Source organism: Rhinopithecus roxellana, chromosome 21 (genome assembly GCF_007565055.1).
Source record: "Rhinopithecus roxellana isolate Shanxi Qingling chromosome 21, ASM756505v1, whole genome shotgun sequence".
NCBI lineage: Eukaryota > Metazoa > Chordata > Mammalia > Primates > Cercopithecidae > Rhinopithecus > Rhinopithecus roxellana.
The window spans coordinates 43,351,903-43,377,663 of record NC_044569.1 but is presented as its reverse complement, the minus strand read 5'-3'; the positions used below and the strand labels follow the sequence as shown (position 1 = coordinate 43,377,663).

General features: G+C 37.5%; 1 protein-coding gene across 2 annotated transcripts in view; it reads right to left on the bottom strand.

Annotated features, from left to right (window-relative positions):
• MBD2 (methyl-CpG binding domain protein 2) overlaps positions 1 to 25,761 on the bottom strand; it is a 69,199-nt gene that overhangs the window by 29,892 nt on the left and 13,546 nt on the right. Inside the window, exons 2-3 of one of the 2 annotated variants that reach the window (XM_010375358.2) lie at positions 19,418 to 19,577; positions 3,224 to 3,361 (exon numbers count right to left, since the gene is read on the bottom strand). In XM_010375358.2, coding sequence (XP_010373660.2) covers positions 3,224 to 3,361; positions 19,418 to 19,577 — 298 coding nt within the window. Of the gene's footprint in view, positions 1 to 3,223; positions 3,362 to 16,699; positions 17,141 to 19,417; positions 19,578 to 25,761 lie in introns of those variants that run through there. The other variant, XM_030925914.1, reaches the window with a different exon arrangement.

Genomic DNA, 25,761 nt, shown 5'->3' with positions numbered 1-25,761 from the left:
TCTAACTGAATAAGGATATTTCAGTGATTACTGTTTGGGATAATAGTCTGGTAATTGGCAGAGTTCCCTCCTCCCCACTACAGGGGTCTTTTTAATCTAAAGAAAAGACAAGCAATCATCAAATACACTGATGCTATATACAAAGATGGCTGGCTACTACCCTATTATAACTAGATTTTACAAATTCCATCACTACTTTATAATTTTAATTATAAGTAGAAATCACTGAATTCTGTTTAATGCTTTTCTTTACATACCCTAATTTGCACTTTTAAAGTTAAGGCATTTTCAAGGAATCAATACATTAAAAATTCATAATTTATACATTTTATAGAATTCAAATTAGGCTGCCATATAAATGACCTGGGCATAGGATGTTGGTTATAAAAGACAGAATTATTATTTTTAATGATTGCTTCTCATCTAAATTAAACATTTCAGATCTTTTCGCAGTAAAGCCTAGTTAATATTCAGAAGCCTAACCCTAGTTATAGGCTTCAAAATTCAACACTTTAAAAGGAATTACAATATCATTATCTTGAACATCATATTAAAAGAATGTGATATAAAGAATAAAAACATTTATATCTATGGGAACCTCAAAAATAGAAACCTCATTTTCTAATTCGTTTACTCTATGATAAAAATAACTTCTCCAATTGGAATATTTGGCAATTTATATTACCAACCGAATTCAATGAATCTAAGTAATGGGTAGCAAAATTGGAAGAATCATTTTTGCCTATGTATATTTTGCCAACGATCTCCTCAATTACAATAGCTGATTAGCAGTCATCTGCCATATGTATATCAAAATAGAATTAAAACCAACATGTTTCCTTTACTAACAAACTGAATCTAAACTGCTAAACTGGAAAACTTGAGATAACAGATCATGATTTTTAAAACATTAATATGAAAATTGTCTTTTTACTATTTTCCCATATTCTGCCCAGTGCACAGTCCTATTGGTGAGACAGTGGTCAAATATTACCTCACTTCTTACACTGAAGATAAAGAAAGAGGAAAGACAACTAATGTCTTAGCACAATCAAAAGCATCCAGCAAAAATTGTCAGGTACCATAAGGATAAAGTAAAAAACAGCCAAAGCTTTTGGAGAAGTGGCCTGCTAAATAATTTTAAACACTTCCTGTCTATGCAAGCTAAAAGGAAGATTAAACCCTCAAAAGATCTGGGTTGAAATGACATAAGTTTTTTGGGGAGAGATGGAGGAGATGGAACTTAGGTTTTTGGACACATACCTTTCATTTGAGAATAATCTCATACACCATAATAAAAGAAGGAAAACTTAAAACTATTCAACATACCAAAGAACAAGGAGCAACTAGTCTGGTTATTTCAACTTTAAAACTGTAAGTTACCAGTATCTCTATAGCCAGATAAACACCCAGTAAAAAATTACCAGTTTTTTAAAACTGTGACTGAATTTAGGTGCAGAAAATAATTAAATTACTGTTAAAATGGACAGAATTTGCTAATCAGTTGATCTTTAAATAAAACATTTGGGTTTATAGACTATATTGAGAATGATTTGGCAAAGAAAAGATGAGGATCAAATCTATTAAATACTATCTAATCTCATAAAGAACTCAAATTTCCAACGTGGAATGATATTATTAATTAAAGATTACATTCCACCTTTTTTATCTTTCAGAATTTTTGAAGCAAATCTGTTTTACCCAATTACATACTTTCAAAATTTTCCATTAATAAATATCTTTGTGGGGAAATGATTTTTAAATCACCAAAAAGTCAAAGGACAAGATGTTCAAGACTTTAGATAGTATCTGAGAAAGAATACAACCAGGGAATGGCTTTATCAAGGTGGACAAAGTTCAGAATGCCAGAATTCCTTCCCTGTTGTAATGAATATACTGCAACTTCCTGTGGTTTTGTGACTATCACTGGGTGTGGTAGTAAAACAGAAGGGAAAAGCCTCACACAGAAAGCTGAATGGCCCAAAGAAAACCTAAGTGGTGACAAGAGCCTAAAGGCACATGCAGGTACGCATCTTTTATGTTGGATGTGATACACTTACATGGCCCCTGTTGAATCTCTTGGGGACCAACAGTAAAGCAAGTTTAGAACTTCAAATCTTGAGACATCTATAGCAAGATGCTGATCCAATGTGGCTCCAAATATCTTCTGTTTTCCTGGCTCACCTGAAGAGGAAAAAACACTACAGAGGATGTGGGAACTGAATTTCTTTATGTAGTTTCTTCTAGAGCAACTGTCTGAAAGTTTTGGCCCAATCCTTTATGAAGTCTGGAGATGAGACACTTGAAGGACTAGTGAAAAACAAAATTCAAATGAAAAGGTGGAGTGAGACATCTAAAAGGGGAATACGAGAGCAAAAGATAACCGTCGTAGGTAAATCAGTGTTTCTAATCCTTAGCTGGACTCAGGTGGGAGGAGGCAGAGAAAGGAGAGAAAAAAACGCACAGATGTTTCTCCCTCCACTCCCTCACCCCAATTGCTACTAAAAATTCATGAACTACCTAGGCTTTTTGACCACAATTAGGGAGTGAATAAGCAAGGTTACGTGGAAGGTTTAAGCATTTTGTCCAGTCTCCCTCCCCGGGCTATATGGCATTAATAGGCAGCAGGGAGGCCTTTCAGGTAATGCTTTTTTTCTAAGAAAAGATTCTAGTGGAATACAGCTTGAAGCAATAAAGAAAGAGAAAAATAAATTGAATTTATACAAAAATGGAAGTCACAGGACAATATACCAGATTGACAAAGTTTATCTAATTCTGTTTTTCAAAAGGGGTGGGACAGATTTCACAAAATAAGAAATCAGAATAAAAAGTAGTCTTAGCTTCCAAATAATAGAAAATATTTTAAAACTAAGCAACACAAACTACATGCTTCATTCTTCTATGAAATACTATCCTTGGAAAGATAATCTTTAAAAAACTAAGATTAGCAGAACCAAGTCTGATGTATATTACCACACGAAAAGCATAAAAATTTAGTCCATATTATGAATTAGATTCATTCTTAATTAACTTCTTAAATATTTTCTTAAAAATATTTTACCTAAATTTTGCATACTCCAGCATTCATGTAATAGCCTAAGACATAAAACAATTTTTCTTTCCAAATACACTCCATTTTAGCCAGAATTTATTTGAATTATGTCTGGTAAAAATACCAGCATTTTTCTGAAAAATAAGATTGGAGAAAGAATTAGATCCTTACCTGACGTGGCTGTTCATTCATTCGTTGAGGGTCTGATTTCACTTTATTACTAGGATGATTTGTGACTTTGGTTACCGGTTGTTTGAAAATTGATGCTGTTTGTCTGATTGGCAATGTTGTATTCAAGTCTGGTTTACCCTGTGAATATAAATTTATTTTTATTTAAAATTATATAAACACAAGCAGACGACTTCTTACAAATTCAATATCTATTACTTTAAATCAAATTATTCCAAACTTCTCAGTCTATCGCAGCATTTTGAATACTCTAAAGTACATTTTAAGCACCTAATACGTGACACATGTATGACGTTTCCTCAAAATAAATGAAAAACTTTTTGTAGACTTTTTTCTTTTGAGACGGAGTCTCGGTCTGTCGCCCATGCTGGAGTGCGGCCCACTGCAAGCTCCGCCTCCCGGGTTTACTTACGCCATTCTCCTGCCTCAGCCTCCCCAGTGGCTGGAACTACAGGCGCCCGCCACCAGCCCAGCTAATTTTTTGTATTTTTAGTAGAGACGGGGTTTCACCGTATCAGCCAGATGGTCTCTATCTCCTGACCTCGTGATCCGCCCGCCTCAGCCTCCCAAAGCGCTGGGATTACAAGCATGAGCCACCGCGCCTGGCCAGCTTTTTGTGTATTTTTAAGTGTAAGAAAATTCTCTCCCTAAATTTCGTATCTGATTAGCAAGGTACTAGTGACTTTAAATGAACAAATATGTTTAAGGTTGGTTTATACAAAAAAAAAAAAAAAAAAAGAACTTGGGCTTTTGTTTGTTTAGGGACAGGGTCTCACTCTGTTGCCCAGACTGGAGCCCAGTGGCATGATCGTGGCTCACGGCAGCCTCGACCTCCTGGGCTCAAGCAATCCTCCTACCTCAGCATCCCAAGTAGATGGGACTATAGGCACGTGCCACCGCACACCAGGCTAAGTTTTTGTATTTTTTTTGTAGAGATGGGGTCTCCCTACATTGCCAGGATGATCTCAAACTCCTGGACTCAAGCAATCTGCAGTCCTCAGCCTCCCAAAGTGCTGGGATTACAGGTGTGAGCCACCACACCTGGCCAAGAACTTTAAGGATAACAATCAGGATAGCAACCATTTCTACATTCTGAGAATGGAGGGAAATATTGGCATACTTGGGCATTCAAATATAAACAACCTGATCAGCAATTAGGAGGCCAGACTTACATAAAACCACATAAATTAACCTTTTATATAAAAATAGGTAAGTAGAAATGGTAGTTCTAATTCCAGCAAACAGAACTCAATTTAGAAAAATGTGATGTTCCTTATTTTTAATATACAGTAGGTCTTTGAATAATGTCGTTTTGTTCAATGTCATTTTGTTATAACAATGATGAGAAAAAAATAATCCATTCCCAGCCTAAGCCCATCTGTGTGACGCTGGCATGTTCTCCCCAGGTCTGTTTGAGTTTTCTCTGTGTACTCCTGTTTCCTCCCACATCCCAAAGATGAGTGCGCTTTAGGTTCAGTGGTGCATCCATATGGTCCCAGGCTGAGGGAGCGTGAGTGCAACCTGTGATGGGAAGGGGTCCTGTCCAGGGTAGGGTACCAGGGACCCCGAGTTGCTGGGAGAGGCTCTGGCCACCCACGACCCTGAACTGGAATCAATGGGTGAATAATAATCTTGTTTATATTAATCTTTCTTAAATGTGTGGAGAGCTCACATTAATTTCAATGTTTATCATTAGAAGTGTTTTGGTCTTTATTCAGAAGTTTGGGATGTTTTGTGACCAGAAATATGCCACAGGAACTTAATTTTTGTTTATATCAATCAGCCTAGAGTAAACGTTTCATTACACATCATATGGCTAAAAGTCAGTTTCCGAGAACCTATCAACAACATTAAGTGAGGACTTACTGAATATTATATTTAATACTTTTAAAGGAGACTTAACACTGAAGCTTCGTAAAGCCACATAACTTATTTACCTAGTTTTAATCAATCAATCAATAAAATCTAAGATGTGTTCCAATGAGGTCAAAATGTGACCAGAATTGCTATTAAGTTAATTTGCAATATTCTTAACAAGAAAGAAAAGGGAGAAAACACAATTACTGTTTTCTGAGATTCTGGCAAAAAAGATGAAGTTACGTGTACCTGAAAACAAAATACATCTGATATATTTTTGATATTTACAGGATATTTGATGAACTTTACCACTACCCCACATAGAAACTGTAATGTCAACTTCCATGCTCCAAAACAGGGGTTCTCAAACCTGAGCATGCATCAGAATCACCCAGAGGGCTTGTTAAAACACAGATGACTGAGTCTCACCCCTGGCACTGGGCTTTCGGCAGGTCTGAGATAGGGCCTAGAATATGTATTTCTATTAAGCTCTCAGGTGTTATTGATGCTGCTATGCCGGGGACCACACCTGGAGAAGCACAGCTCTACAACAAAGATTGCAACTTGATCACAGGTGGATCAAGTCCAACCCAGAGATGAGTGTTCATTTTTTAGTGCCTTTAATAAATTAAGTCAGCACCTAAAAATCTAGAGTTTTCATATAAAATCCAGAATTCTAGCTTCTCTTAAAAACTGAAAGATCTAGAAATACCGGACTTGATTTGGCAACAATAGGCTGTGACTGGTTAGAAATGGCTGTCCAGTAGTGGCCTCAGGGTCTCCTGTTGCAACATTCCTCAACAACTCATATTTGCATTACCTGTCTGGGCCCTGTAGGCACTGAGTTTGTGACCTCTACTTGAAGAACATCAGCATGCCTAGAAAGATAAGCCTCACAATAATCTGACAACTATTACAATTACAGTATCCTTTAGATCCACTATTAAATGTGTCCTCACTTCTACACCTCCCCACACAACACAGCCCTCCTCTTTGTTTATATTGGGCAATCCTGTCATTACTTTATCTCATTTTTCCCCCAGTGTCTCCACTTACCTTTAAAAGATATACTCATCTTACATGACTCTAACAGTATTATTTCTAAGGTATTTAGCTTTAACTTTATGGATTGTCAAAAAATATATAAAATGTACAAATTTGGCTGACAAGCTGCAAAGTAACCACTTAGGTTGCCAACTCTACGAAGTGTGAGGCTCAGGAGTATGCATTTTAAATGCTCTCCTGGTCATTCTGTGATGCAAAGAAAGTTTGAACACCTCTGATTTATGACATCTAGACTATTTGGAGGCCCTAAAGTCATCCAACCTATTAATGACAACAGGCAATATTCAGTCCTTAAGCAGCTTCACACATAAATGCTTAGAGGGCACTTCTTGTCACTAATTAGGTATAATCAGTATGTATCACTAAATGATACCTTGTTTGGCTTTTAATGTTTTTGTTTTTGAGACGGAGTCTCGCTCTGTCACCAGGCTGGAGTGCGGTGGCGTGATCTTGGTTCACTGCAACCTCCATCTCCTGGGTTCAAGCGATTCTCCTGCCTCAGCCTTCTGAGTAGCTGGGACTACAGGCACACACCACCACACCCAGCTAATTTTTGTATTTTTAGTAGAGACAGGGTTTTACCATGTTGGCCAGCATGGTCTCGATCTCTTGACCTCGTGATCTGCTTGCCTCAGCCTCCCAAAATGCTGGGATTACAGATGCAAGCCACTGTGCCTGGACTTTGTTCTTAATAAAGAATGATATACTCTGCTGGTATTAGAACAAAGGTGGCATCACGTGTCTACTTAGTAGACACACAGAAGTATTTGCAACTGTCTGCATGAGTAAACATATTCAAACCTCTGAGATTCTCATTGTTACCAAGGATGACTGGAGGCAGCAGGAACTACTCTAAACTGTTTTAAACTATGAATCCTGAATCCATGAAGACTGAAAGGAAGCATGGAATATGTCAAACTATTGATGCTATTGATGCTACACTGTTAAGATGGACGTTTTTCCATTCACTTATGTTTCTGTGCAATAAAAAAAATTAAAAGAAAAGCCTGGCTAAAATACTTAAGATACACAACTAACTTCCATTGTCTAATGAGACAGTTCATTCCCCACTGGTACAGAATGAGACATTATTCAAAATATGCTGCATTATTCTTCACTCAATCTTATTTTGGTTTTTAGGATTTTTTCTCCTTTTAACTGGCCTAGAAGCTCTGACAAGAGAAAGAATGTCTTTAATTTAGTTTTCTAAAACAGTATCACATGAAGCTGAGTAATCTGTAAAGCTGGACTAACTAGTTTTCCCAGAAACCGTCAATTCTATTACCTCTATCCTGAGGACTGCCCTGAGTCACTATTAATTTATGCCCAGTTGTGTGTCTGAGTTTTTCTACAGTTTAGTTTAGAATCTAAAGGACCAATCTACCATCAACTTTGGAGTTAAAAGCCAGACACTTTTTTATGGGACAAGATTAAAGCTTTTATGTATACGCAATCTTCTTATAACTTCAATATAAGACAAAGTGAAGCAGAAATTCTTTGTTACAAAATTAAACTGGCAAACACATTCTAATATCAGAACTAAGTTTCCAACTTTTGAAAAATCTATGTACAGACTAGTCCTCAAATCAAAATGTAATAAATTTTATAATGTGTATATTAGGCTGAAAGTATTGTTCTTGAGGATCTATTTTATCCCCCTAGTTGCAGGGAGGAACATAAAATAAATCTTTATTTTTAAAAATTTTACTTCCTCTTTCCAATAAGTATCTGAGATATATCATTTGTACATTCCCAAAGGACAAAATACACAAAAATTAATCTTTAAAAACAGAAAATCAAGGACAAGGAAAAAACAGATATACGTTTGAAAAGATCAGTAGTGATACTACAGCTGAACATCAAATGTGGATCTGAATTTTCAAGGGGCCTGGGCAGAGAGAGAAACATTCAATTACACAGATATCATGGTCAGAAAGGAGGACGCATACCAAGTAATGAGGAAAACAAAAAATGTCCAGGTATTAAATCTAGAAGAAAATCGATAAAGGCAATAAACTTCACAACAAATATTAAGCAGATTTCAAATGTTTTTTCTTTTTTAGTGACTTTCCATAAAAACCAAGAACATAAGACAAAATTATTGGCACCTAGGGCCTAATTATTGTATAACCTTCCAGTGATCTCACGTGATTAAGGATACAAGAGAATAAAGAGGCAAATGAAGAACATGTATCATAAGCCAGTGGTTGTCAATTAATTTTGTATTTCTACCCCTTATGAGAAATTTGAAAATATATATATACCCCACCTGCATTTTAAAGTCAGGAAGAATATTTCATATTTTAATGTAATCAGTTGCAAAGGATGCACTTACCAGAAGTAATTTAAATGCTAATACTTTAATAATGGACTGTTACATGTAACAGAATCTAAATGTACCCACCATTACCTAGTTATATATGAACAAACTCTTCAATGGTTATAAATTTTCATTCCCTTTGCTCTTTGAATAATTCCATTTCCAAAGTTATTTCCTATTTTAAACTTGATAATCTTTCACTGATCATTTATATATCATGAAATTATTTCACTTTCTGTGACCATAAAGCTTAGTGATAAAACAACAAATTTCTTCCGGTTTATTACAATTATTAGTATATATATGACCAAAATAAAGTATTACAATTTTTAGTACATAATTATATATATAAAAATTTATTTTGTGTGTGTGTGTATATATATATGTAGCTTAATGAAAATAATTTTTTAAAGAATTTTATATTCTCAAGTGTGTATTACTAATTGCTAGAATGGGACAAGCTATAGCATCAATTCTATTCCTAGTCTCCCTTTTTCATAAATGTAGCACTGAGAAATGTTGTTCACATAAATGAGTAGATAGAATGAATTTTATTCCAAGTCATTCAAATTCTCTGAACTCTTTTTGAGTTATATGATAGAATGTAACAGTGAACCATCAAAAAAATTAAAAAAATCAGTCAACATCTACATAAAGTCCTCTAAATTTTTCTGAAAGCAAATAATTGTGCTTGTGGAAAGAACTGACTGTTCCTGAGTCATTCGTGTTCTCAATCCAGTATCTCATACTGTCCCTTTATGATATCAAACATTTTGTACCATGGTAATATTGCATATAAGTGAGAAGTATGCTGTTCTGTAAAATGGGAGGTTGACTATAAAGGAGAATTACAGAAAAAAATAATGTGTACTTCTATCACAGGTTACATTCTCAGATCAATTGAAGGAAAGAGTGTATATGGAATTTAAAGATATCAAAATGGATTCCTTTAAAGCCATCGATGTCTATGAATATCATGTAAAGCCTCCACACAGCATAGTTTGAACACCAGGGACTTACACTATACAATACTGTAAACACCACTTTTTTCCAGTATGACTTTGAAACAAAGCTTTATGACAGTTCAAATTGTACATATTCTAGGGTCCAAGTCTAGCTCATTTTATCTTTAAAATTAACACAAATTTTGCACTTTACTTTAAACATTAGCCATGTTTACGGTAAAAATGTTGCTCTACCTACCCAAAACGTTCAAAAAAAACTGACACTTCCAAGTATTATTCAAGTGTCATTTTAATTCTGTGGTTTTTGCATACACCACACACTCCCCCAAAAGATACTCCAATTTGAGAAGCAGAGACTGTATCTCTAAGGTCGGTTTCCTCATCTGTAAATGAGAATAATAATAGCTACTGCATAAGATTCTTATAAAAATCAAATGAGATAATGCATGTTATGCTGCTGCTGCTACAAATGCAGCTTTCATTGAGTTGATCATTGAACAAATATTGAGTGCCTACTATGTGCCAGGCACTGACTGGACCATCTATATACAGTCATTTAAAAAAAGAAAGAAATTCAGCCCTTAGTAAAACAAGTTTATAGCTTATAATATAGTCATGTTGGTACAAATTCTAAATAAATAGCAGTTATTTCTTTAACCCAAACAGGTTATTTAACATGCTATTAAAATTTAGAAATTTAACCTGTTAAAGTTTTCCCAGAAATAAAGGTATCCCCTGGTTCAAACAAAGGTGTGCCTGAGTGATACCTTTAGGTCAAATTACGGCTATTCTCAAAAAGTAATTGGCGATTTGCTCGAGAATATATACAGTAGTCCATAGTTAATGTCTTTCCACAAAATCAAATGCCAACAATGGGAAGTGCCTTACAATTCTTCATAAGTTTTTAATATAATTCACATACCATAAAACTCATCATTTTAAAATGTACAATTTAGTGGTTTCTAGTATATTCACTAATTTATGCAACTTCATAGGTTTTTACAAAAAGTAAAGAAAAAATTATCTGGTACCCATGATGTTTATGCAGAAAATCCACTTAGTCTAATATCCTGTGTGGGGAACAAGATTTTTTTAAAGGAGATCAATGGCATATTAAAATATTAATAGGATGGATGGACTACACTTTGAGCTCATTAAAAAGGACTACACCTGTTCACAGAAGAATGATTACAATTCATCAATGAAACAAGTTTTGAAGAGTTTTGCTTGAAAAATAACTTACTGGAGCTTTAGTTAATGTAAGGTCATTAACAGACATCACCAAAAATGCCAGTTTCAACCAGATATCCTAGAACAGTCCTACTCAAACTCAGATAGTTATTATATGGAATTAATCATCTCCTTTACTTCTCAGTTGGCATTAGCTATGTACACATCCTTGGGAGAATGATGGAAATAGTGACACAAATGGTTTTCTGTAGGGCGTAATTCTATTGCCAACCTGGAGCCTACAAGTTAGCTTAACTCTTCAGAACCTACAAAAGTTCTGTTAACACCTGGGCATACTAAACAAAGCTTGTTAAAGCCATATCATGGACAACTCTGTCTCCAAATCTACCTTCATGATTATCACTATAGCCTCTCAAAAAGTTCTATCACACTCAGACACATTTGAAGCACAAGTTTATAATATAATAAAGCTAGTATCATACTGAACAAATCATTCTCATCAGCAAGCCCATTTGCTAACATGGCTAACATTCTTCTGTTCACTCTTTGCTTCCTAGCAATCTCTATCCAATCAATATCTACATGACTCAAATTAGCCAAAAGGATGGACCAGTACTATTATTAATAGCTAATAATCTGATTATCTTCATTAGCTAAAGAATATCAGCTAAATATCCTTTATGTATTAACTTACATTATTAAATATTAAATAACTTACATTAAATATTAAAAATATTTCTGTATATGAGAAAAATTAGCTCTTTGAACAAGAGAACATGAATTAGTTCTACTGTCTTTTGCTACATCTTACCCTTTCTTCCTTTATTCATTCATTAAACCAGTACTGTCCAAGTCACCATCATCCCCACCTGGACAAATACAACAGCTTCCTAACTGGCCTCCAACTTTCACTTCTGTATCTCTATGTTTTCCACACATAGTCAAAGCAGTCATATTTCTCCCTATATAAAACCCTCAGACAGCATTCTATACTATTCCTTATGCTGGCTGGCACAGCCCTATTACCAGGCTTGCCTACTTTAATGTCACCTAGTAATACTCCTCCACTCACTAAGCTCCAGCAAACCTGGCCTTTTTGTCTTCACATGATGAGTGCATCCTTCCTTAGAGAATTGACACTGGCTACTCCCTCTACGGGGAAAGCGTCTCCTTCTGGTTTTTGTACAGAACCTCAAATGTTGAATATTTAAAATTGATTTTATTTACTCACATAAATTATTTCCCTAAAGTGACCTCAGTAAGTGGCACCTCTGTCTACTCACTTAATCTAAAAACCAAGAACTCACCCTTAAGTAGTCTTTTTCTGTTATGCTCTACACACAACTCATCAGCAAAACCAGTCAATTCTATTTTCAAAAGAGATTTAGAATCTGTCCACTTCTATCTCCACGGGCACATGTCTAGAGCATCATCATTATCATCATCAGCAGCAGCAGTAGCAGCAGCATCCTACAACAGCTACTTGCTCCTCACTTCCACTTCTGATTTCAGCATCCAATTAGTAGAAACCTATATTCAACAGTGGCCCGCACTTATCCCTTGGAGGGACTTTAGGGCCTAGAAACGCTAGACTCATCACCTACGACCTATTCATTCCCCTTCCCTGTCCCCAACTTTATCTACAGAGACCAGAAAAAACTCCGTTGAGCAAGACTTTAATAACTGACAAACAGGATATCAGTATCTTTGGCAACAATTTTACTTTCTCCATAGGTCAGGAATGCTGGTGGAATAAATGAAGTCTTTATTTTCAGTTTGGATGGAGGAATCCTAGGAAGGTAGAAGCCAAGAGGCAGTTCTTACCACACTATAGGCCCTACCAGGAGCTGGTCATCAGAAGGGTCCTATCACAGGGCTCTGATTGTAGTGAACTGGCCATGAAGTACCTCAGGCAGAAGTCAGTCAGTCCAGTACGGCATTACTTCAATAACTGCAAAATCCATAGTCAAGCAAATGCCTATTCTGAGCTGCAGCAAGTGACCTGGCTCTTCACCTGCTCCCTCACATCTTCTGCCAAGCTCCTTCTCCTGCTTTTAAAAAAGTGGTTTTCAGTTACAGATTCCACTGAGAATTTGAGGAAAATAAACTCTCTCTTGGAGAGAAATGTACACAAGGCTGGATACTGTGGCTCACGCCTGTAATCATAGCACTTTGGAAGCCAAGGCAGGTGGATCGCTTGAGGTCAGGAGTTTGAGACCAGCCTACGCAATATGGTGAAATCCTGTCACCACAAAAAATACAAAACGTCAGCCAGGAGTAGTGGCCTGCACCTGTAGTCCCAGCTACTCAGGAGGCTGAGATAGGAGGATCACCTGAACCCAGGAGGTCAAGGCTGAGTGAGCTGTGATCGCACCACTGCACTTCCCCCTGGGCAAGAAAGTGAGACCCTGTCTCAACAATAAAACGTACACACACAAAAATTGCACACAATTCAAAGGTTCCTGGAGGTCTTTCTGAGGCATGGTCACCCAGATTAGAAACCTCTCTGCCTATTGGTTCCTTCCAAGCTGACCTCTTTAAACCTTTAAAGGAAAAATAACCATAACATTCTCTGATCATGCATTCTCTTCTGAATATTGTCTTCTCTCTTCCACTTCTCATTCAAGTTTCTTAACAGTAGTCCAACCATTTTTGTGGAAAGGGTAAAAATGCATGTATGTGTAGAGCATATAAGCTCTAGAGAGACATACAAAAAGCCTCATTAACAAGTTTCCTCTAAAGAAGAGGACTGGGACTGAGAGACAGGAGAGAGGGAGACATTTTTCACTGAGTATCCTTTTCACTATGTGCCCAAATCACTTAACCAAATAATAAAATTTTAAAACATCTGAAAGAACAAGCACATTGTGTTTCTAGTCTCTCATTTCCCAGAAACTTTCTGGAATTCTAAATAGGACTTATCCTTTCTATCCATTGAAACTGGTAAAGTCACCAGTTGCTTCATAATTTAGAAATCCAATGGCTAGACAAGTCTTTATCCTCCCTAATCACTAACAAAAGTCTTGTTTTCCAGGCTGTTGTAACACTACATTCTCTTGATTCTCCTATTTCTTTTCTGGAAGGTCCTCTTACTCTCCACAAGATTCATTTATTCATTTAATCCATGGGCCTACAGAGTGACAAGATACACTTCGTTTGTCCTTATTTTGGGCATTATCAATGGCAAAAACACTGTCAAAGGAGTTTTCAAAGTGTGATCTGAGAATTCCTGGGGGTCTCCAAGATCATTTTGGAAGTCCAAGAAACAAAACTATTTTAACTCGATCTTCCCCACTCCACCCCCAAAACTTGCCCTCATTCCCCTATCCCCTGACTCCCTGCCCCAAGTGACCAAAGCCAGAATTGTTGCAGGCATCAATTCTCTTTCTGTAACCATCAGGTACTTCTATCTAATTTCTCGAGTCTCACCTTTCCATACTTCCTGCCACAGGATTAATTCAGGCCATCTTTATTTTTCTAGACTACAACAGCCCAACTATTCTCCCTACTTCTAGTTTCATCCCTTCCCAAATCCAGTCTCCATACTGCGCCCCATTCTATATACCCAAATCTGATTCTTATCATCACCACTAAGTTTCTCAAACTACACAGAAATTGCCACCAAGATAGATGAGCTCTCCACAAAATTTTTTATTATTGTTGAGGATAATTAAAACAAGTACATTCTAGATCATGTGACTGAGAACCTAGCATACAGCCATATACCTATCCAAGTGTGTGTTTATACTCACAATAACATACTACCACCTTAAACCAAGATCATTCATAAGAAATAAACAATAGCAGACTTAACACACAACTGATTCCACTCAAGAGAATATGATGTTCTTTATTTTCAAATGTATCCAATTTGGGTGAATAGAGAAATGTGATGAAAGAACTGAGCCTTTCCAAGATACTTGTAGTACTGTCAAGCAAAACTAAAAAAATAATTTGTTCCATACCATATTCATATTGTAAGCAATTTATAAAATATGTCATATGTCACATTAAATTAATGTTAGGGAACTTGAATTTTATTAGTTTTGTAGATTTAATTTATAAAACATTTGATGTTAAGACGTAGAAACACAAATTCAGTATGTTTATACATCTAAAACACTAAAATAAACTTCCAGTGACAAACCAAGCTACTTGAAGTTCTCTAAACATATCTTGCACTTAGAATCTCTGTATTCTTCTTTATCCAATCCTAGAGTGTCTCCAATTAAATTTTAGTATCATCTTGCCTCTCCTCCCAGTTCCCTGCTAAAAATGTTGACAGTCACATCTATGAAACCCTGCAACATCTCCTCTTTGAAAAACCAAACATAAATGCCTAAACAATATTTAGCTTTTGAAGCAAAGGTTTGGTTTCTGTTTGCATATTGAGAGGCAAAGCTCTGGAGCCATGCTGTTTGACAGTGACCAGGTACATCTGGCTATTTAATTTTAAAGTAAAACTAAAAATTGAGTTATTCAGTCAGACTAGCCACATGTCAAGCACTCAGCAGTCACCTGTGGCTGAAAAGAGTCCCGTCATCACAGAATGTTCCCCTGGATATGCTGCTCTGTAACTTTTCCCTTTAAGATCTGAGAAACCTGCTCATGACTTCAAATATAAACTGTGCCGATGACTTCCAAATCTTTCTCTAGTCTTTTTCCATTAACCTAATGGAATATCTTCAGTAACCTTCATGATATTTCAGCAATGTCAGTTGAAGAGATGGAGGTGGTGGTTGGAAATAATTATGGCAGTCAAGAAAATCAGTAAGGTAATGTAATCAAGAATGGAATCGATTTTCAGGGTAAGGTTAAGATTGAGTTTGAGATATCTGAAATAGGTACTGCAAAAATAGTAGTAGAGACTACAAACAATGCCCCCTTCACCCTACTCTCCCATCCTGAAAGAATTAAAAACCACTCTGCAGAGTTCGTAAAAAGATATCTTTCTGGCCGGGCATGGTGGCTCACACCTGTAATCCCAGCACTTTGGCAGGCCGAGGCAGGTGGATCATGAGGTCAGGAATGGAGACCATCCTGGTTAACACGGTGAAACCCTGTCTCTACTAAAAATACAAAAAATTAGCCGGGAGTGGTGGCGGGCACCTGTAGTCCCAGCTACTCGGAAGGCTGAGGCAGGAGAATGGTGTGAACCTGGGAGGCAGAGCTTGCAGTGAACAAGAGGGTGCCACTGCACTTCAGCCTGAGCGACAGAGCGAGACTCCGTCTCAAAAAAAAAAAAAAAAAAAAAAAAAAAAAAAAAAAGACATCTTTCCAATCACGCCTAAAGATATTATTCATCACCAGTAATTCACCTCTGATGTGGAATATGTTAAAATCATAGCTTATCATTACTTAAATTATAATTTGGCCTGTTTCAAAGTTTATTTTGTCAATTAAAGCTCTAATTCTTTCAAGATAAGAGTTTAAAAAACAGAACATGCTGGGCATGGTGTCTCACGCCTGTAATCCCAGCACTTTGGGAGGCCGAGATGGGCAGATCACCTGAGGTCAGGAGTTCGAGACCAGCCTGGCCAATATTACAAAACCCCATCTCTACTAAAAATACAAAAATTAGCCGGGCGTGGTGGTTGGTGCCTGTAATCCCAGCTACTCGGGAGGCTGAGGAAGAATCGCTTGAACTTGGGAGGCAGAGGTTGCAGTGAGCAGAAATCATGCCACTGCACTCCAGCCTGGGCAACAGAGCGAGACTCTGTCTCAAAACAAAACAAAACAAAGACAACAATGTACTGAAGCCAGATTTACAACCACTCTTACCTCAGATTTCTATTAATTACTTTAAAGCTCTTAGCTTTACACTGTACTATCATAATAAAGACATAGTACGGTTATTACTTAACTAGCCACAAATACACTTTCTGCTTTATAGAGCTACTTAATATGTTGTTGGTGTTACTTTCAAAGAGAACTTATTTTTTAAAATGCAAAGCTCCACTTTCTGACCATCTAAATAAAATCATATGCAAAAAGACCATGCCTCCAAAAATTCAGGCAGAAAGCTTCAGAAAACAATGAAAATGAAAGGCATTTCCAAAATAATGTATATTTACTTATTAAGTAAACATTAATTACCACTATACACTTCTGAAATGAGGTGGACGGTAAATCAAATAAACATAAAGCAATATTTATTAAGTACCTACCGTGTGCTAGGCTTTGGCTACATAGACAAAAACAAAAACAGGCATGGTCCTTGCCCTCATGGAGCTCACAGTCTAGCTGAAGCAGACAAACAAGTCACAAATACAATGGCAAAGCACCAGGGAAGCATTATGGAGGAAAGGATTGGTTCTGCCTGGAGTATGCAGGGCAGGCTTCCCAGAGATGGAGACAATGGAGCTGGGTCTTGGATGAGTAGGAGTTCGCCAGATGAAGGGGAAAGGGGTAAGCACATTCCAAGCAGAGCAAACAGCGCATGAGCAAGCAGAGTCTTGAAAGCGCATGCCATGGTGCAGGACGATGAGCGTTCCAGCGCAGCTAGAGCAGAAAGGTGCACACAAACTGAAGAGATGAATTAGTGTTTGGTTTTTGATGAAACGTGTCAGAAAAATAAATCTGCACATTACACTTAACGTAACTAAACTGTGGTTCTGGTACAGTACAGTAATCTGAAAGTACTCTTCATTTCATAAATACTGAAGCCCCTTTTATAGGTACCCAGCACTGTGTTTTAAGATGGCAATTTTAGAAACATAAACCTGAATTTTCCTCTGTACATTTAAGCAGCAAAGTAACCCCAGAATAAAGGTTTCCTGAAGCTGAAATCACAGTGATTTATACACACACAAGATACTAACTTTTGCTAACTTGGGCTCCCCCTCTACTGCTATTCTTACCTTTCTTAACATCTTCATAACGACCAACTCAAATCCACCCCATAGTTAAGCAATACAGAGGCAATTTAGCCTTCTCTTCTACTCTGCCTCTCTAAACAAAGGACCTGCCAATGTCCCTATGAAAACCAATGCAAGGTATTATGCTATGAAGAAACAATGCATTTTGATCTCTGTATCAATTATTAGAAATTATATTACTGTAAACTGCACAAATTTAAGCTGAATTCTGAATGAAGACAGGTATGAAGCAGAGACCCCATGCCCCTCAGAAAATGTAAAATGACAAGAGGGAAGAGAGCTTGGGTCAGAAAGTTTCCAACGCTGGCCACCAGGCAACACTGTTCACCGAGGTGGCTTGGTGCTCAGGAAAGGGGGTGGCTTAGGGAAAGAGCAGTGTGGAAAGCAAAGGAATTAACGTGGGTCAAATTCACTTTGCTAGATGTTCTAAAAAATTCCCATTTACTCCTCACAACAATGCGAAGGGAAACTTTTCTTTCTTTAATTTTACAAACGAGAAACCGAAGGCCCTTGGAGTCTAAGAAAGTTTCTCATGACTGCATCAGCTAATAAGTAGCAGAGCCAGTTCACCAAGCCATGCCTTCCTGGGTCCAAAGCCCTTCTTACTCCACTACACTGCCAATGGGTTCCTAAAATGAGCTCACTGGGACTTACGGGATTACATGAGTCCCATTAGTCCCACACATCAGTCACATCTTAAGAAAGAGAGCCCCTACTTCTCCCTCCACTATTTTCACTGTCAGTGTGAAGACAATGGTGGTAGCAATACACATACACACAGATCCCTGAAGTTTAGAGGAAGAAAAACTAAGAAAAAATAGTCACATAGGTTTAGTTGTCCTCAGGGAAAAAGCAGCTTTCTTTGTAAAGATACTGGATCCTTTAACACAATTAAATTAGTACAGGCTGGCCGGGCGCGGTGGCTCAAGCCTGTAATCCCAGCACTTTGGGAGGCCGAGACGGGCGGATCACGAGGTCAGGAGATCGAGACCATCCTGGCTAACACGGTGAAAACCCGTCTCTACTAAAAAATACAAAAAAAACTAGCCGGGCGAGGTGGCGGGCGCCTGTAGTCCCAGCTACTGGGGAGGCTGAGGCAGGAGAATGGCGTAAACCTGGGAGGCGGAGCTTGCAGTGAGCTGAGATCCGGCCACTGCACTCCAGCCCGGGAGACAGAGCGAGACTCCGTCTCAAAAAATAAGTAAATAAATAAATAAATAAATAAATAAATAAATAAATAAATAAATTAGTACAGGCTTAAGCATACCTCATCTGAAATGCTTGTGACCAGAAGAGTTTCAGATTTCAGATATTTTCAGATTTGGAATGTTCAAACTGTATTATAATTCAAATGAGACTTGCTTCAATTGCTATACAATAAACTATCAACCAAACAGCTCGATAAAGCTAAGGGCTAACGGAAAAATATCCAAACATAGTATTAGAATATTATTCCAAAAACTCATTATCTTCAACATCATCAAAGGTCAAAAAAAAAAAAAAACACCGCCCTTTCTCAAAACCTGAACCTGAAAATCAATACGTAATTATAAACTATGAGATAAAGATACCTGCCACATTAAAATGTTGCCACTTTTTGGACAACAGGAACGATTTTGAGGGAAAAAGAAAAAAAGCAGACAATTAACACTAAAGAAACCTTTTGTAAACAGCCCCAGTGGGTCAGAAAGTGTGATGTTCACTGACCTAGAGAGATACTGAAATGCTATTTTCTACTGTGCACAATTTACTTATGCTCTTTCTTTCTGGGACAGGGTGGGCAGGGTACAGGGACATGCATGGGACATTTGGACAACCAAAATTCCAGTGACTATGATGTGAGATACTTTTTGAACAGCTTTCAAAGTAGCATATACATGCGATAAGTAAATTAACCAACCTTATTTTGATTGAGAGGATCGTTTCGCAGTCTCTGTTTGTTCTTCTGTAATTTACTAGGCATCATCTTTCCAGTTCTGAAGTCAAAACTGCTGAGATCAACAGTATTTCCCAGGTACCTTGCCAACTGAGGCTTGCTTCTGAACTTCTTACCACTTGGACTAAAAGAAAGATAAGGTTAACTGAATAAAAGGCAACAATATTTACTCTAGGTCTCTACATAAGCCTTTTCTTCATGTCTTCCTCTACCCTCAACTGATACCCCATTCAATTGTACATATTTTTAAAGAAATGTTAAAGTTCTGCTAGGCACAGTGGCTCATGCCTATAATCCCAGCACTTTGGGAGGCAGAGGTGGGTGGATCACCTGAGGTCAGGAGTTCAAGACCAGTCTGGCCAACATGGTGAAACCCTGTCTCTGCTAAAAAAAAAAAAAAAAAAAAAAAAAAAAATACAAAAAATTAGCTGGTCGTGGTGGTGGGCGCCTGTAATCCCAGCTACTCAGGAAACTGATGCAGGAGAATTGCTTGAACCCAGGAGGCAGAGGTTGCAGTGAGCCAAGATCGCACCACTGTACTCTAGCCTGGACAAGAGCAAAACTCTGTCTCAAAAAAAAAAAAAAAATGTTAAAGTTTTACAGGGAACTCTGTAACTTCCCTGTAAGAAGAGATCACATGTCACCTAATATAACGCTCCCCTAGGTAATCCACTAGAACACATAACATGTTGCCACAGCCATTCCCACAGGTCACTCAGCAACTACTGCGAGAACCTAAATCCAAACTTCATGCACAGCATAACAGGCATACTAAAACTGTCTTCAATCTCACAAACTTCCTTTCCAAATTGATTTTTGAAATGCTTTTTTTCCCTGCAAGTATTACATATACAACTATGCCAGCAATAATCAGAAAAAGACTTGAGAACAAATTATTCTGAAGTCAGCAACCCTTGTTTAAAACACACACACACAGACACACACACACACACACAAACACAAATATGTGGACTCTGTATCATATTTTGGCTCATAACACTCACAGTAAAATTCTTAAATCTTGACAATATTTAAATGCTAATACTACTGAAATGAGAAAACTAGACCAAATATTTGTGAACGTGCTTGTACCATGCTGACATGAGTTTTGTTAGCCAAACTCCTCCCTTAGGGAAGCACATGAAGAATAATTTACTTCTGGTAAGTAATACTGCCAAAGCTGGAAAGTTACAAAAATGCCAGAATTATACAGAGGACTAGTCTTCCCCCCAAAAATTTTTTTCCTGTGTGGCATTAATCTGTAAGAAATTTTTTATAGGAATAATGCCCCAAAGTCTCACCTAATAAATTTTCTGAATGAAATAAATGTGCTAGAACAAAGTCAGTGTGATATGTCACAAGAAAATTGTGAGAATTCTCAAATACTTCTCAAAGAAGCCAATGTATCACATTCAGAACTTAACCTTGCACCAAGTGACCACAATAAAAGAAAAATAACTCATAAGAAGATAAAAGGAAAAAGGCTGAGAGATCAAGCAATACATATTCTCTTGGAACAAGAAAACTTCTCTCTGGGTCAAATCCAAGTTTGTGACTTGTCACAAACTCTTTGGTAGTCTGTCCCAACACACTTCAAGACAACTGAAGATCCTATCAACATTCTTTTTCCACAACCACATGACTTAAGTACTCCTGAAACACAATTCAAGGTATAGAGTTCAGCAGGCAGATGAAGATAACAACCAGTAACAACAAGAACAATACAAGAAAGCACCAGAGGAGAGAGTAAGGGATCCCACACAAGCAAAGCTCAACTCCAACTCTAACCTAGATTTCCAGAATACTCAGTATCACAAAATAAAACAGCAAGTCACTCGCAATATTGTCCAAAACTTGAATCATCTCTGCCCACCACACAACACAGTTCCACCCCCAAAACCTGATCTTCTATACTCCACACCTGTGTCAGCAGCACTGCTGTCCACTTAGCACTTCATTCTCCAAGCCAGAAGGCCACATTACAATCCTTCAGCACCTCCATGTCTCAGTCACACATCCAGTACCAAGTTCTAAATGTTCAGGCTCCTCAATGTTGACAAAAAAGCTTCACCTCCTTAATAAGCCATCAAAAGCTTTACGTCTGTTATATTTTCTTTCCAGACTCTTTTCCCACCAGCCTTGGTGGCCTACATTCCAAACTCTAAATCACCAAAATATGCCATATACCTTTGAATCTTCCAGTCATGTCTTTGCAGACGGAAGGATGAGCACAGAAACATCCTGCCTATCAAAAGGCTATTAAATCCTCCAAGCCCAGCTAAAATGTGCTCCACTTCCACTAGGAAGTCTTCTGAGATTCTCCAATTCAAGTCAGAAATAATCTACTACCACCCGAAATTCTATTTTCATTACAATAATTCCTATATATTTCCTTCCTGAGTCAAACAACAATGCCACTTTTAAACTTCAAACACTATTAAAGGCTAGCACTGAACAAGGTAACTTTCTGAGAGCAAAAAACCTTATCAGTTCAATACTAAAGGATGTGGTTTTTGCAGACACAATGAGATAAATACTATCGCTTACTTAAGTTATATGGCATACAATTTTTAAAACTAAGCTAGAAAACATATTCATGATTAATGTGTTTTACCACATAAGAAATAAAGTATTATACTGTCATTATACTAATGACCTAAATTAATATGAAAAATTAGTAAAGATTACTCTGCTATTATGTCACTTATAAAAAGATGCAATAGCCGGGCACGGTGGCTCACGCCTGTAATCCCAGCACTCTGGGAGGCCAAGGCAGGCGGATCACAAGGTCAGGAGATCAAGATCATCCTGGCTAACATGGTGAAACCCTGTCTCTACTAAAAATACAAAAAAATTAGCCGGGCGTGGTAGTGGGCGCCTGTGGTCCCAGCTACTCAGGAGGCTGAGGCAGGAAAATAGTGTAAACCCGCAAGGCGGGGTTTGTAGTGAGCCAAGATCATGCCACTGCGCTCCAGCCTGGGCGACAGAGCGAGACTCTGTCTCAAAAAAAAAAAAAAAAAAAAAAAAAAAAAAAAAGGCTGCAATAGCCATATGGTCCTTATTATCAGATACTCAAGTAATTGGTAAACAAGATTCTGATAAACTAGTTAACATATCACAAAAAATGAATAAACAAAATCTCTCCACAAAATAAAATGACAATTCTGTGGCCAGGCACGGTGGCTCATGCTTGTAATCCCAGCACTTTGGGAGGCCGAGTTCGGGAGTTTGAGACCAGCCTGATCAACATGGAGAAAACCTATCTCTACTAAAAATACAACATTAGCTGGGTGTGGTGGCGCATGCCTGTAACCCCAGCTACTCAGGAGGCTGAGGCAGGAGAATCGCTTGAACCCAGGAGGCAGAGGTTGCGGTGAGCCGAGATCGTGCCACTGCACTCCAGCCTAGGCAAAGAGCAAAACTCTGTCTCAATAAAATAAAATAAAATGACAATTCTCAGTTATCCCTCAGATAGTGCAATAAAAAACAGCTCAAGAGTAGACCCCTTATTTCAACAGATTCATTTTCCAGAAGATGAAATGTTCAGGCAGTAACTCTTACCAAAAAGATAAGCACACTGCTCTTAGTATATGGCTTAGTGAACAAATAGGAAGCTATTTATGAGGGAATCAATTGACAAACTTCACAAATTAAACCTGCAATAAGTAGTTCCTCATTTAACAGTTGAAATGTCAGTTATCCACTGCAGCTGAAAACATAATAGAGCCTCAGTACAATGTTCCTCTACAGAACAAAACTCATTAGCAATCAGTTTATTTCAGATACCTCTCCCACAAATCAAGATAATTTGAACTCAATTAAAAGGCTATACTCATGAAATGTGATCGCTTATATTTATCATCTAGATTAGCAGTTTATTAGCAGTTTAACATGGCTTCATATTATTCCTATGTTTATTGATTTTAAAAATGAAATGGGGGGCCAGGCACAGTGGCTCACACCTGTAATCCCAGCACTTTGGGAGGCTAAGGAGGGCGGATTGCCTGAGCTCAGGAGTTTGAGACCAGCCTGGGCCAACACGGTGAAACTCCGTCTCTACTAAAATACAAAAAATTAGCCCAGTGTGGCAGCGTGTGCCTGTAATCCCAGCTACTTGGGAGGCTGAGGCAGTAGAATCGCTTGAACCTGGGAGGCGGAGGTTGCAGTGAGCTGAGACTGTGCCACTGCACTCCAGCCTGGGCAACAGAGTGAGACTCCATCTCAAAAAAAAAAAAAAAAAAAGAAATGGAAGGTATTTATTACAAACAAAAAGGCTAGACATCCTCTACTAATAAACTAAATTAGCAATGAAGGAAAAAAGGTAGAAGTTTTAACTATTAGCATACCCAAAAGAAAGCTGGAATATTTGCTAGTAATCAGCAAATTCTTATTCATAATGAATCACCATTTCCTGCCTTACAGATGGAATTCTATGAAACATCTGTATTGGATAGCTACAAGTATCTGTCATACATACTGCTGCCTTCAGAAAACAGTACTACAAGCCATTTTCTTCTCCGTAACTGCTACAGTCTGTGTGTGGTGCTTTAAGGGAAGTCAACCTGGCTGCCCCAAGGGATTTTAGGCCAGAGACCTTACTCTTCAGGAGTTGAAAGCAAACATGGAGGACGGCAAGGCCCAAGGGAATGGTTAAGTAGGAATTCTGCCCATGAGATGATATACACACCATCTGTACAGGGGCAAACTGACCTTGGGAGAGGCAAACTGAGGAAATAAATGCTAGATGAACAAAAAGACTGTCACCTAAGTTCTACTCTTACCCAAAGTGATTAAATTTAATAACCTGTCTACCCTCAATAATGGCTGCTGTAGGTCCTGATCTCAGAAACACCAAGACTGAAAGTGACTAAGCTTTTATTTTAAAAGCATCAATTCGTAACTTAGGGAAGTTCAAAACCTGTTTAACTCTAGAAGACTGAGTAAAGGATATTAGTCATTTTCAGTTTTCTCTGCCCATTATGATTACTTCTAATCCCAGTAATGAAATACTATTTCACTTTCAACCACAAAAAAAAAAAATTCCCTATCAACTGCCCCCTAGATACACCATTCCTGAACCAACTGTGATCACACCTTTAACTTCTTCTACCCACTATTTAAATAAACTCTGAAAAAAGCCCTGAAGAAACATACTAATTGAAAATCAAAACATGAATTGTATCTTTCCCATTCACATAAGAACATTTCATCACTTAAAAATAAAAATAACAAAAATAAACGTTATCACTTTTAAACTATGTCTTGACCTCTTTTCATTTCAATTAAACTGTTCAAAGCAATTTTTAAGCCTAACTCCATCTTACCAGTTTTAATGTTTCTATTAGAAGTTTCTATTATCAAGAAGAAAGGAATTTTATGTGGCAACTGATTTTCAAATCTTAAAAAAAAAAAAAAAAAGTAATTGAAACAGAAATACTCCGATTACGCTCACTTTAATTTAGTGGTATTCACAATTTGTTGCACTGTGAACTTACTTGTAATTACCACTACCTGAGTTAGACAACTATAATATGCCCTCTCAGTCTATGACATAAAATTGTATCTCCAGAAGACCTGCTGCTTGCATGTGAAACTCTACTCTGAAACCACTACTCTAATACAGCAGAAGATACTTTTTCTTGTTTCTTTGATAACATGGATAATCATAGTGTTCAGTCAAACCATTATGAGGAGACCAGAGATTTAAATAAACACAAGTCTATTTTCAAATCAATTTCTAACATGATAGGGGTAGCAGCCACTAGATTGGAATAAGATGAAATGGCCTGTGAGTGACAAGGGGTGTCACAGATGGCAGGTGGCTAGACACCTAAACAGCATGTTCAGAGGCACATCACTTCCCATCAGTATCAGAAAATACTTTATGGGGAATAAAAAAAATCTCCATACTAAAAATTCTTTAAGTTACAGCACTGGAAATGTTGAGACTAAAAGAAACATCAACTTTCTTTTTTTTTTAAACCTCTTTAAATGTTAACGCTTACTTCTTACTTACAAGAGTAAGTATTCAAAGAAACATTTCCCTAACTTTAAATAACAATTTTCTTCAGAAATCAAATTTCATCTGAGACTAAAAACATGAAATTAGAATTAGTGTTTTGTACTTAGATACAAAACAATCAGAAACTCGCCAAATGAAAAGAATGTATATCACTGCTACACATACACATACACACACATATACACACACACACACACACACACACACACACACAAGAGAAAAGCCTACCTAAGTCAGCCCCCCAAACCTCCTTAACTCCTTTCCCCTTAATCTTTAAATGTAGGGC